The sequence below is a fragment of the Physella acuta genome, unplaced genomic scaffold (assembly GCF_028476545.2).
Source record: "Physella acuta isolate Inbredline_101_S28 unplaced genomic scaffold, ASM2847654v3 ptg000801l, whole genome shotgun sequence".
Classification (NCBI taxonomy): Eukaryota; Metazoa; Mollusca; class Gastropoda; family Physidae; genus Physella; species Physella acuta.
In genome coordinates this window covers 63,810-78,748 of record NW_026732319.1, presented here as the reverse complement: position 1 = coordinate 78,748, position 14,939 = coordinate 63,810, and the positions used below count along the sequence as shown (strand labels likewise).

At 35.9% G+C, this 14,939-nt stretch overlaps 1 protein-coding gene across 1 annotated transcript; it reads left to right on the top strand.

The window, feature by feature from the left end:
• Positions 1-5,334: 5,334 nt before the first annotated feature.
• LOC131951128 (carboxypeptidase D-like) lies at positions 5,335-11,924 on the top strand. Its single transcript, XM_059313418.1, has 7 exons — positions 5,335-5,556; positions 6,845-7,106; positions 7,521-7,705; positions 8,980-9,136; positions 9,686-9,828; positions 10,843-11,009; positions 11,791-11,924. The coding sequence occupies exons 1-7, from the start codon at positions 5,335-5,337 to the stop codon at positions 11,894-11,896; spliced, it is 1,242 nt and encodes a 413-aa protein (XP_059169401.1). The 3' UTR covers positions 11,897-11,924.
• Positions 11,925-14,939: the final 3,015 nt, after the last annotated feature.

Here is a 14,939-nt window from a genome sequence, read left to right as displayed (position 1 = left end):
GGTAGGTACAGTATGTCAGTTTGTTAGTAATGTGTGTATATTTTTATATGAACGTGGGCAGAGTGCGTATTTTCGAGTGTGTTAGTAGAATAACGTGTTCAGGTATGCTAGTAAGTGGCATTTCCAGGTGACTTAGAACGTGGTATGTCATGGTATGTTAATAGATGAAGTGCTCAAGTATGTTAGTAAGTGACCTATCCAGGTAGGATGACATACGCAAGTGTGTAAGGACTTGGTCAGGTGACGTTTGTCAAAGTATTTTATTAGGTGGCGCGTCCAGGCGTATAAGAAATGTTGCAATAGACTGTCTCTACGTAAATTAGAAGGTGACTTGTACTGCTGTATTAAAAGTGCGAAGAACATTATGAATTGGACGTGAATTGGTGTAATAGTACTGGGTCAGGTGACTTTTTTCCAGGGGTTTTAGCAGGTGATTTGTCCAGTTTCATTAGTAAGTGACGTATTGAGGTGTGTTCAGACTGGTATTGTTAGCGTACCTATTGGTGTGTCGGTATGTAGCGTAAGTGAGAAAAGAATTTTGGGTATTTATATTATTCTCTTTCAAACTCATTATCTTTTTAATCTCCTTAAATTCTGATTATTTTCCAAAATTTATAATAAACTTATCCTATTCTTTACGCTATCTTTTTTTTATCTTTCCAGGTTAAATATTATTTTTATGTTTGTTTTTTAATCTTCGTATTAAATCCAGACATTTTTAAGTTCTTGTATTTCCCTCTAAATTCTCCTACTCTCATCTTTTTATTTTCTCTGTCAGGTATGCAACGGCTTCAACAAGTGTAACGGTCAGTTCTGGTTCACCTGTGGTACTCAATGTGACATTTGACACTTCCACTAAACAAGGAACTATCACCCAGGGTTAAAAAAAAAATTCCACAATGATACAATTTAATTGTTATCACAGTAAAAAATAAAATTGTAAAATTTTAATTTTTTTTTTTTTGCTTCTTAGTTTGGATTTCTGGATTTACAGAACTGTAAATATAACCACGTATTTTTATAGGGGATGTGAAGGTGTATTTGGAAGTGACGTGTTTCCAGGTATGTTTGTAGGGGATGTGTACATGTATGGATCTAAATGTCCAGGTATGTTGGGGGGGGGGAGCGAGTTTGAGTCCAGATATATTTATTTTTATTTAAGAACTGCGTTCATGCGTGTTATTACATTGTCTGTGTCTGAGTTGGCTCGACGAAGTGTGTGTAGGTGTGTCAACACCACGTGATAGTATTTAGGCATACCGAGTATATCCAGGTGGGTTGCTGGATAAAATATATCCATTTATTTTTATATGTGACGTCAGTCCAGGTGTATTAGGAGACGACATATATCCTGGTGTTTTGACGGGGGGGGGGGTAATATGTATTCTGATGCGTGAGTTTATCGAATGCATTCATGCGTATTATTGGATGTCTAGGTGAGTTAAAACCACGGTGGCATGTGTTCTGATTGCTTGTTTTTAGTTATGCCAACAATATCCAGAGTGTGGGTTTTGTACGGACACATGTGTTACACATGCACAGTAGGTGGTGTATATAGGTGTGTTTGTACGCGATATGGTGCCGCGTGGAATAGCAGGTTCGGATCCCGTTGGTTTCTGACTGTTCTGTCTTTACTTGGACTATTGTCTGTACCTTTGTTTACCCTTGGCGTTGAAATATCACTTATCTGTTTATAAAGCTATTATCTGAATGCCAACAATATGTATATAATAGTGCGGAATATTATTAACACATTATAAATTCACTTGCGGTTTTTTTTTTTTTTTTTTTTTTTTTTTTGAGAAATCGGAAATAGCCTAAATTATTATTTACGGTCAAGGGAATTTACTCATATTTTGACAGAAGGCAGAGAAAGAGATCTTTTGCTTACATGTTAAATTTCAGTTATTTATCAGAAAATGTTCGCAAATTATAGGCTTTTAAAATAAATTGAAAGTAGAATAAGTTCCATATCCGGTTACAGAAAATCGCTGAAAAGTTGAAACATAACTACAAATTTGTTATAATCCTTGTATATGAAATTTCATCAACCTAGCTGTAACGGTACTCCATTTATCGTGTTCACAGACACACATACACTCACACATACACACACAACACACACATACACATATACACACAGACATACGGACAAAATTGCAAAACGATGATTTTCCAACTCATGGAGGTGTAAAACGTCGAGATTTTGCACGATTACAATACTTCCTTTATATTTGTATACGAGAAAGTAGAATGTTGAAAAAAATGTTTTTTTTTTTTTACTTGCTTTCTTGTTTATAAAATCAGCTATTGAATTAAAAATAAAGTAATCAGTCAACATAATTTCGATTATGGGCATAGATTCGAACTCGAGACATTAATGTTACATTCGATTGCTCTACCATCCGAGATCCCCGTCCCGAAACACTGAAGGAAAATTTTAATTGAATTCGTTATCTGAAATAGTTGGCCTGTTTATTTTCTAAAGAAATTCAGAAATGAGTTGTATATATTCATAAATCGCAGTTGTGACCTTTCTAAGTGCTGAATATACCTAAAGCATGAAAACACCAGTATATGCTTAAAATAAAAACTTATGCTCTCTACAAAACTACCAGGATCGCTATGTCTAAAGAGTATTCTTTACTTTACTGTACTTTGTTTTTGCGGTGAATTAATTAAAAATACCCCTCAGTACCTGGTTTTTCTAAAGTGGCATTATTTACAGACGCGTCGTAAAAATATTCTTTATGTCTAACATTCGAAGTTACTTAAAAACGAAAAGCTTAAAAAATAGGCTATCTTAACACAAAACAACATACATACACAGCTTATTATAGCTCGCAATCTGATTACACACGTTCACATATAATCACATAGACCACACACTCACATACATCTGTATTCAAATACATACAAACAGCAAGAGACAGACAAAAACAGAAAATATGTAATTACACAGACCAAAACATACACACTTACACATCAACTAGCACACTTGTGCAAACACACACACACACACACAAACGTGACCATTTTACTTTTTTGCTTGTCAAGCAAGAACAGAATAAATCACAAATTGCACTTTGTCAATGCTAAGCAAAATAAGAAAAAATATCAACCCTAACACAACAATCGTAATAATGTCTTCTATCTATACCTGTAGCCTTCTAGCCCTTAGCTCATGAGAATCTCTCAATCTGACCAACTAAACCCTTTAAAATGCCTTCTCGTGATGCCCTTTTGTTATCTACTTTTGTAATCAGTCACTGAATACAGAATATTCTTGTATTTACCTTGTCCTATTGACACAGGCGTATCCTGAAACTCGGAGTTTAGAAATATTAAAGATACTTTCCTTTCCTGTATACTCGTGTACTCAGTACTCGTGTCGCTGTTTTCCTATTCAAAAGATACGTACATCTATATATATAATTCTCTTCTTGGAGACGTTAGAAAACAAGCTGCAAGCGCGCCTTGCAGTCCCCTCTCTTCCTCTCTATCACTACCACCCCCAACCCCAACATAATCTGGTGAGCTGTGGTTCAAGCTAAATGTTTACAACCATAGAGCCGGATTTAGTGACGGCTATTAGGGGCAGATAATTTAGTTTGAAACGATTTTAAACTTGGAGGAGTTAACTAAGAGGAGGCTGCTTTCACGGGGGGGGGGGGGGGCGGGGGGTGTAGGGTAGGGGGAAAGGGGGGGGGGTTATTGTTTTAAAGCAAATATTTTCAGTGGCAGCATTGGTACTGTCGAATTCACAAATTATGAATTACTGAAAAGTAGAAAATAAAACAACTAAATAGCGGCGTATGATACGCCGCGGGTCGGCTCGTTAAATATATTTTACTTATTTTACATGTAGGACATAATATCAAGAAAATATAAAGTATTAGATCAGAGGGTTCTTAACCTGGATTCAAGAGAACCCAATGGGGTTTGGTGAGTCAATCTCAGGGGTTTGGCGGAGGTCAAGACACACACCTGACTCATAAAATTAGCGATTGGATTTTGTCATCATCGACGATAGAACTAACTGCCGTGGACCATATAGTTTTAAATACAGTGCGACATCGTTATTAAGTGCACAAGAGCAAGATACCACGTGTCTGAAAGGCAACAGCAGAAGTCAAACTGACTTGCAATTATAATAATATTAAGCAGAACCTAAGTGAAAAGCCCTCCTCTCTCCATGGACAATACACTAGATGAACAGTCAAAAGAAGTCAAATAGTTATTTAGGTCAAAGATTAGTGATCATGTCACAATGTTTATCTAAACGAGAGCAAAGATTGCAGAGAAAGGTTATTGATAGAGTGCACGAAAAAAAAATGGTTTCACGTTAGGAAGCAGATGTTAGCGAGTCGATGAATTTTTTCCCCGTACAAATCAACTTCCATTATTATATTTATCTTATAAAGTTTCATTGCAAAGTTGTTTTTGTTTCTTTATTTTTTTTCCATTTTAAAATAAAATGCTATTATAAAATTATGATCTTTAGTCTAGATTTTTGTCCTGTAATCATTTATCCTTGAGATATAATTTCTGTGATATTTTGTCTGAGATTATTGGTCCAGCTAGCAGTGTAGAGTGTGTCTTTGTGATACATGACCATTGTGTCTTGCTGATGTGTTGAGTTTACGATTCTTCTCATAACGCAAACAGGTCGAGTTTTTCGGTCCCATTTATAGGGCTGTGGTCAAAAAGGTCTTACTGGGCCTATGATACGTAACAGGAGCTAGGTAAGCGATTGTTGGATTGATTGTAGGTAGGTGATCAGGTTTTTAGAATTGTTAACTATTTTTTTAAATTAAAAAGTAAAGATTTCTTTTTAGATGCATTAGGCAAATAAAGTAGAGTTTGTTTTCCTTGACTTCGGCATATGAAGGGATAGTGTGGTGAGCATTATACGCAGCATCCTTTACTTTTAATAACATGAGCCAGGTACTCATCAGAGCTATGTGGACTCAGGGATATTCCGCTGTGTTGAACTCGGATTCGAACTCGACACTCTTGAATTATAATACCTCTACAGCTCTAACAATAGAGCCAAGTCCTGCCATGTTAATGATAATTGTTCAGATTGTAAAGTTATTCAGCAAGACCGAGATAATAACAGATTATCACTTAATTGTTGCTTCTCACTATTTTACGCTTACCTTACTAGTGTAAGGTATTTAGTGGTATTTCTTTGTCTCAAATGAATCAGATGCAATAATGTTGTTTGTACCTTTCAACAGAAAGAGTTTCTTAATTTTTACGTCTACCTACAAATGTATTTTAATTATTTTTTTTCACCTCACTTATAGAGGGCAGTGAACTTGAATCAAGATGGGTTCCTTGACTTTCCTCGTCGCTGTAGCCTGTACATTGACCACTGTCCAGTCTGCGAGTGTGTCCAAGAGAGAGACTCTGACCATCGCCACGGACAAGTACCACAACTACAACGACCTGCAAGCGCTCCTCCGTCAGCTGGTCTCAAACTACCCCAATCTGGCTCGTGTCTATGACGTCGGCACTTCCATGGGTGGGAGAAAGTTGTCCGTTATTCAGGTTCGTTTGTCAGAAAGTTGTCCGTCAATCAGTTTTGTTTGCTGAAAAAAATTAAAAATGTACCGTGTCAATAGGTAATCCGAACCGGTAATTGACAAGATGGATGTCATGCTCTCCACATGACCACGGCGTTCATTATCAATTTGTCAACTTTTTTAGTAAGTTGACGGCGTAGCCTATTGTAGCGAACAGGTTTCTCATGTATGCCTACTGAACTATTTTAATCTTGTAATTAACTATGAATTGAATACGCTCATTAGACACCAAATATGCTAGATGCTCTGGTTTGAGATCATGACTTTGCACGGATTTCGGTCAATGTTTTGTAGAAACCTAGCATGTGATTTAGCTCATAGAGCAACGTAGCTCTAGCAAAAAAACGGTATATCCTGCTAGAGAAACAATGATTCGCATACAAGATGGTTAGTTTAGGTTAGATTTGCCTGTCATCCCTCCTCAGATATAGGCCGCTGACAAGAGTTTTCCAGGCGTCTCTGTCCTGAGCTAGTCTCTCCAACTGTCCTCATGTTCAATGTTTTTAATATCTTCTTCCAGGTCACGTCTACGGGTCTTTCTTGGTCTGCCTCTTCTCCTCCTGACCTGTGGATTCCAGGTGAGGGCCTGTCTTGTTATGCTGGATACAGGCTTCCTGAGTGTGTGGCCAAGCCATTTCCATTTTCTCTGGAGGATCTCTACTTCCGCTGGCAGTTGATTTGTCCGTTGCCATAGAACATAATTTCTGATGGTTTTAGTTCCGCGAATTCGCAGAATCTTTCAGAGGCAAGCCCAATGCATATTGGCTTTCACCAACCGGCTTATTAAATTCTCTATCGGGAGATCCATTCTTCCCCTGGTCCGAGCTGTCTGTATTTCTATTTGTCTGCGTTTCTGTAGCGAGTTGTTTTTTTACGATATAAGGTTGCTGACCTTACGCTCAACCCCCAACCTGGTAGGCAAGCGGAAAAAACTGTCAATTAAGTATTTAGCAAAAATAATGTAAATGTTCTTTTGGCCTTACTTGTATTCAAGAATGTAAAAACGTTTTACTAGGGATACATATGGGACGGCACTCTATTAAAATATTATTAAATATTAGTGCAATGTGTATTTAAATCAGTGTGTTTAGCACGTGTGTAATATCAGCACACTGACCAACGGGTACAAATGTTAAAAACACGTTTAAAGCTGTCACAGATTTCGAAAGTTTTTTTAGTATTCCTTCCATTGGTCCCCTTTGCCTTTGTGTAGGCCATATATATGATGAGAATACAACGTGACTAATTAACAGATATCTGACCGTGTGAACGAGAGGGAGGTCGGTGAACCCAGGTTCAAATACATCGGCAACATCCACGGCAACGAGGCTGTGGGCAGGGAGGTCATCCTGTACCTGGCCCAGTACCTGCTCTACAACTACGGCACTGACCCCAGGGTGACCCAGCTGGTGGACACGACGGACATCCACCTGATGCCGACCTTGAATCCTGACGGGTTCGAGATCTCGAGGGAAGGGGAATGTGACAACGTTGTAGGGCGTACCAACAACAACGGTAACTCTAGTTTTCTTCTGTCAGAGAATATTATAATTGATCGGGGTAGCAACAATAACGATAGCTGTCAGTGATTAGTAAAGTAGTACGGGATTAGGAACAAAAATAATAACTCTAGCTGTCAGTAATTAGTTTAAATCGGCTCATGATAATTTTGTAGCCTATTTGCAATTAAAACTACCGCGATCGTATTCATTTGATAACGTTTCCTGTTGTTTTTTTAAATAATGAGTTAATTGATTATATTTTATCGCTTATTTTGCCTTTACAATTAATGTGTCCTTGAAAAATGAGACATAATGGTTTAGAACATTAGAATTATGTTGGAAATTTTAAGTCTAAATTATTAAATTAAAAAAAGTTAAAGATATAATAAAGAAAGTTACGCTTGACTTCGTGTATTTACCTGTTCAGGTGTAGATTTAAATCGGAATTTCCCTGACCAGTACTGGATGACCGGCACTATTCAGGCCGAGACACAAGCCGTCATGGACTGGATCAAAACCCAACCAAACTTTGTCCTCTCCGCCAGCCTTCAATGTGTGACACTAGTGGCTGCCTACCCGTTCGATGACCACCAATATGGTGACATTTCTTCAGTGAGTAACTTGTTTCCATTTTCTATAGGATTTCATACTATAGACCAACAGCACTAAAAAACTTGCCGCTTTACGGCTTGATGTAACTCAACCAGGGGCGGAACTCCCATGCCGCCAGACCCTGCTAGGAGGGGCAGTCCAGACTTCTTAGGGGGCCCGAAATCCGACCAAAAAAAAACAATGCATTTTTGTTTTAATATATGTTTTTTCGAGTAACTATTTTATAAAAAATAAACCGGTCTGCTATAAAAACGATTGTTCTACAATAACTAACACACACTGTTGCGTTGGAAAACATTTGTAAAATCTAAATTAGATGTAGTGTAAAATATAAAGCATTTCTTCAAACCAGTTCCATGATTTATTGCCCTACTTTAAAGAAAGTGTCCAAGGAGATCTTTTAAAAAGTTTTTTTTTTAGGTAAAATAAAAGCTATTGCTTAACTTAATTATTATTCAAATAAGACATACTAAAAACGGAATAGCTATAAAAAAAGAAAAAAAATAATACTATAAATAAAAAAAAATCATAAAAGTACACAGAAAGCAAGAAACATTTCACAAATCAATCTTTTGACTGGCTTGCCTAATATCAACGTTTTCTTTTCACTTTTAAAAAGTTTTTTTTAGGTAAAATAAAAGCTATTGATTAACTTAATTATTATTCAAATAAGACATACTAAAAACGGAATAGCTATAAAAAAGAAAAAAATAATACTAAAAATACAAAAAAAAAAATCATAAAAGTACACAGAAAGCAAGAAACATTTAATAAATCAATCTTTTGACTGGCTTGCCTAATATCAACGTTTTCTTTTCACATTTTTCGGCAAACATGCAATGCGTTACAAACATTTTTAAAACACTTTGTTGATGTGAGATGGACATACTTTGCAACTTTTGTGTCTGAACAAAAAAAGTTTAAGATTAGTGGTAGGAGCGGGGAGGAAAATATAATCTAGACCTAATAAATAGAATATACCGAGGGGGCATAATGGTATATACTTTACGTGGGGGGGGGGGGGGGTTAAAAGTTTACCGCCACTCCCACTGCACTCAATGTCTCAGTGTACACAATCTATCTACATAATTTTAAAAAATGTATTAGGCTGTATCAGTTTATTTACCAAATTATTGTGTTTCTTTGTTGTCGTGCATTACAGGAAAATGCTAGCAACATATCAAAAACATTAAACCAACAATGAATAGTTATTGACAATCCATTTGATTTTTATGAACTAACGTGCAGTTCATTAAATCATTATTTTTTGGCAGGGATTGTACGCAGCCACACCTGACGATGCCACCTTTAAAGCATTAGCAAAGTCCTACGCCAACGCCCATCCCACAATGCACTTCGGTAGAGGCTGTGGGGGCAATGATAATTTCAAAGATGGGATAATTAACGGGGCTGAATGGCTTACAGTTGCTGGTAAGTTACTTTCGCAAAGGGAAGTAACCAACAACCGTTTCTGAAATACCAGTTACATACACAGTTACCTTAGCAAAAAAAAAAGATTTATTAATCAAGAACTAATTTACGAAAAACTACCTTTTAATGTAGTAAATTAGATATATTTATTTACACAGAATTTCGCTAATTACCATTAGGCAATCTAATTGAAACTCTAATGCTAATCTCATACAGCATGTAAAACAATGTAATGAAATGATATGCCATTACCTAATCCCCTTTGTAAATTTTGTTTCGAAAGGATGATACAAATAAATTCTAGTTCTCGTTTATTATGAAGCAACTCTCCTATGCAAGGGAAAAATTATGTTACAATGCAAGATGTAAGGCATTCATATTTGCTCAAACTAGCAGTATTTTTCATGTACAATTCCGGAAATCGTAATCTAAGTGATATAAACTTTCGCGTTTTCCGACAACACCACCTGTTTTTATATGACAGAAGACATATCAGAAAACAATTACCTACCCAGCAACACCTGACCGTGTCACTTTGTCATTCTCCAGGTGGCATGCAGGACTACAACTACCTGAACAGCAACACCTTTGAGATTACCATCGAGATTTCGTGCTGCAGGTACCCAAACAGCAGCGAACTCGCCTCGTACTGGAACGACAACAGAAACGCTCTACTCACTTATATAGAACAGGTAACCAATGCCAGAAGCTCGACTCCAACTTTTTCTTATTTTTATAAGGATACTAGACTACCCGTTATCTAGTTAGATAACTGTGGGTTTCGGGGGCTCATCCATAAATGACATCACGTCTGCCAGCACTTATCATCCCAAAATAACCAGACCCCACATTCAAAAAGACGTTTTTTATATTTTAAAACTCTACTAAACTCTACTTCACCTGCCCAGTGCCCCGCCAAGTCTCAGACATGTTTGTATTTAAAAAAAAAAGATTCCGCCCGAGCATGGCTCTGACCACACTATCCCTTCATATGCTGAGAACATAGAAACAGGTGAACTCTACTTCACCTGCCCTATGCCTCGCGAGGTCCTGATAGTCAACCTTATCATTCACATACAGGCCTAAAGAAAAAATAATTGAACATTGTTGTAAAAAAACCTTCTTTAACTATTACTATAGTCAATGTTCTAAACTTTTCTAATAAATGTGGTTAATCTATCTATGAATATATCAAAAAATTAATTAACGGCTTTAAATTAGTTAGTAATTAACAGTGTGTTCAAGAAAGAACAGAATTTACCACCCAAAATCCTATTTTACAACTCTACACATAATGCAGATTCTCTCAAATAACAAATAAAAAAACAAACAAACAAAAAAAATGAGTTATCAAACGTCACTATTCAGTCAAAATTAAGCCATTGTTCTAAAACTTTTTTAAAAATGTGGTTAATTTACCTATGAATAAATCAATAAATTAATTAACGTCTTTAAATAAATTTGTGATTAACAGTCTGTCTTAAAACAAAAATTGTTCTCTACCTACATACTATTTTACAGCTCTCCACGATGAGTAGAACCATTTGATATAGTAAATCAGACAAACAAATAAATATTCAAACATGTAAACAAAGTTGAGTTTTAGTAGTATTAGATTGAAGTTCAGTTTATATGTCCATATTGTGTAAATAAAGGCAATTAATTAGTTGTTGAATAGTTATGTTAATGAAGTTAATTGTGTACAGACACATATGGGAGTAAAAGGCGTAGTCAAGACAAGTGATGGAACTCCAATCGCTAATGCACAAGTCCGTGTGTCTGGCATTGATTACACGATGAACACGTCCGATCTTGGAGAATACTGGAGGCTTCTGATACCTGGAACTTATAGTATTAGTTTCAGTGTTGAGGGGTAGGTAGTGTATGTCCAGGTGTGTTAGTACAGGGTGAGCGTGTATTGTTATATGAACTGGGGTAGAGGGTGTTCTTAAGGGTGTGACGTGTTCACATATGTTCGTAGCTGAATTAGAACGTGACATTTTATGATATTTTAGTAGATGCAGTGTTCAGGTAATTAAGTAAGCAGCTTTTCAAGGTGAGGTGAAGAATTCAGGTAACATTTGTCAAACTGTTTAAGTAGTTGGCTTGTCCATGATTGTGTATATGTAATATGGCAAGAGACTGTCTCCATGTATGTTAGAAGAGGACGTGTATTGGTTATTAGAAGCGGGACGTTATTAGAGTACTGGAAAGGTACAAGTATAGGTGTATTATAAGTGCAAGATATATTAGAAACTGACGTGAATGGGTGTCATAGGACTGGAGACTTGTCTATGTCTATTAGAAGGTAATTGTAGAGTTGTATTTGGATTGGTTTTGCTTGCGTGTCTACTGGTATGTTGGTATACGGCGTGAAAATAGTTCCTTGGGTATTTCATATTATTTTCTCTCAAACTCATTACATGGTGAATGTATGTTATTCTCGTTTTAATTTTCTCAACTTCTGATTTTATTATTTTGTTAATTTATAATATTCTTATCCTTTTCCTTTCGCTAAATTATGTTTATCTTTCCACGTTAAATTTAATTTTTTAATGTTTGTTTTTTAATCTTCTTATAAAAAATCCACACATTTTAAAATTATTGTATTTCCCTCTTAAGTATCCTACTCTCATCTTGTTATTATCTGTCAGGTATACAACGGCTTCAACAAGTGTAACCGTTAGTTCTGGTTCACCTGTGGTACTTAATGTGACATTTGACACTTCCACTAAACAAGGATCAATCACCCAGGGTTGAAAATGATGTCGACAATGTTATAATTAAACTGTTATCAATGTAAAAATAAAATTGTGATTGGTTTTGTTTCATTTTTAGTTCGTATTTCATAGATTTTTAAAAAAGTACTGTTTTTAGTTTGCAACAAGTATCCAAGTATGTTTGTAGGCGATTGCTGACAAATGTGTTTTTTAGAGTGGGGGAGGGGGCGGGGGGCAAGTGTGAGTCAGGTGAAGTACTGACTTTGGGTGTTACATTCGACAGTCGCTCCTCAACTCCTCCAACTAAAAGATGTCTGAAAGGAACTCTGGTTATAATGTTTAGCTAGATTTCGTCTTTAAAATATGATCCATTTTTACTCCGATGTACTGTTAGGTATTCAAACTTCACATGATATTTCTTCCACTGACAATTACAAAAATAATTAATACCTCTTGTACGATATCGAGATAGGCAAGATTACAATATTATAATGATTAGTTAGACATGAGTAGTATCCGTGGCATTCTATGCCACTTAATTTATTTGAAGCACAGAAAACTGGTTGTTGACGTTTTCGGCAGATGATGGGTCACATTATGTAGTTTCTCTACTTCTGCGACTTCGACCTATGAATGGATAGTATTGTTAGATTTATGCCTACACGACTTCACTTACCCTATTTGAGTCAGGTACCCAATAAACCTGAGTAATTTCAAGGGAGTGCTACAGACTCTAGCCGAGGATCCCAACTAAAACTTTCGTATTACAGTGAAGCACTACCATCTGGCATCGACGTCCCGAAACTTTGAATAAAAATTAAACTGTTTAATTGTGGTCGCGTCAGTAAAGCTCATGGTTGCTAAATCGAAAATGTTCGTTAGCTGGGGACAGCCACTCTTCTAGGAGATACAACTCCAAAATCAAACAACTGCTGCCTTGTTGTTTGTTCTTGGTTGGACAAAGACTATGAGAGCCAATTCAATAAAAAAAAACAAGCTGAAATCGAATATCCTCAATGGCGCATAACCAGTAGACACGTATACTTAACTGTGTTGGAGGGGATCCCTTCCAACAAAAATTAACGTCGAAGAAGAAGACTCCAATATTTTATATTCAAGTGAAAATAAACTTAATCTTAATTATTTTTTTAATAAAAACATACTTCATCAAGCTTAATAGCTTTGTTTTATTTAATCGAATCTTGGTCTAGCAAACCCATTAGAAATTTCAACATTATAAAAGTGAAAAGCTAGAAATTTAAAAGTTGCATTGTAAATTTACCTTTACTAATAAGATTCAATGGATATAAGAAAAGTGAATTTTATGTGCCGTATTTTGTTAAAAACTTAACATAATTCGTCGTTTCTCTTTCACATAAAAAAAACACACCTGACTTAGTTTCTTGTTATTGTCACAGACTGTATTATTATGTATCCTTATTATATTGTGTTTTGCATGAATGAAGAGTACCTGGCTAGCGGAAGGACTGTCTGAGCGATCGTCATGTGTTTTTTCATGCTTTTGGGTGAGATCGCTCATTGACGTAAGGGGAGAGAAAGTTGTGAATAAAAGGGAGAGCAAAAAGGTGAACGGGTTTTGTGTGCTAGGACTTGGAACTTAAACTGTATCAGTGAATGTAAAATGTCTCCATGACTTGGAGCCGTGACTGTGACTGTACTTGTTGAGTATCTTCTAATATGGATTTACCATGAATAACCATGGATTTATCATTCTCACTGTATATAGTGTAAATAAAGTCATCATTTGAAGTTGCCACTATTGCTTGTATTCCTGTGTGAAAACTAACCCACAACAACAAAGAATACATGTTGTTACAGTTATTCTAAAATGATAATTTTCTCTGACACTGAAAGCAAGGAATGTGTATTCCTCTTAGAGCATGTTCAGCACTGATCTGTGCCTCCAAACGTTAATAATAAAACATGCAAATGCATATAGGGATACGTACCAAATATTAGGTCACATAAACTGTCACATACAACCAGATCAACCGAATTAACATCATACACTAACATAATTCACATAAAACACAAACACACGCACACACACATACACACACACACACTTAATACCTTTCTGCTCATACTAACAAACAAACAAAAAATCAAATAAATCCCCAATAGCAATTCGTCAATCCTTACAAAATAATACAGCAATCCTAGCGAAACAGTCTTATTTATCAATCTATTATCTAGGCTTTATTTGTCACCGACTAGCCCTTAGTTTGTAAGAAACCCACAAGGTGTCAAACTAAAGCCTTTTTAAAATTCTCTCTTGTCTCCATTACGTTATCTGCTTCTGTAATCATTCACCAATTATTCTACTATTTAACCTTTGCGTGACGTCACGTTCAGCCGACATAGGTGTATCCTATCCGTTATGTAAATTTAAGGACACGTTTCTTACCCGTGTGTTACATATCCATCATCGCCACGGTAAATCTTTTTTTAAATGTGCCAACTTGGGAAGAGAACAGAACAAAACTAAACACAACACAAACGAACGCAAAAACAAGAAAAAAATACAAACGAAAAACAAACACAACACTCATAACATAAACACAATTTAAATGCAATCATAAAAGCATAGTGCTCACAGTTTAGCCCGTGGCGCCAAATCGCGCCCTGTCCGAGCGCCGGCAGACTCGCATGACTCCGTGAATGACTATAAAACCCCTAGCTTCTCTGCAAACCAAAAGATAGAATAATAATTAGTAAACAGTACGTTCGGTGTATAAAATAAATTAAATGTCTGTATTTAAAATATACGTGTTTTACATACCATATTGCATTTTATCAATTCATGCATTTTTTTCAGTACTTTTAAAAAATTACAATAAAGTTTCATGACTAAAACCATTGTGCACCTAATGAACGTGATGACTTTATATAATAGTGGGGAATAGTTGATTAAAAATTATAATTAGTAAACAGTACGTTCAGTGAATAAAATAAATAACAGATAGACTTTTATCAATCCATGCTAATTAGAATATACCAACAATAATGTCCTCTTACACGTCTACATACTTTGCATTCATATTTTGCTAATTATATTATTC

Bases quoted from the DNA above. Each gene is read 5' to 3' on its own strand.
- LOC131951128 (XM_059313418.1), top strand. From the start codon at position 5,335: ATGGGTTCCTTGACTTTCCTCGTCGCTGTAGCCTGTACATTGACCACT. The intron at 7,107-7,520 runs GTAACTCTAGTT...TTACCTGTTCAG, and splicing joins AGGGCGTACCAACAACAACG to GTGTAGATTTAAATCGGAAT. The intron at 11,010-11,790 runs GTAGGTAGTGTA...ATTATCTGTCAG, and splicing joins ATTAGTTTCAGTGTTGAGGG to GTATACAACGGCTTCAACAA.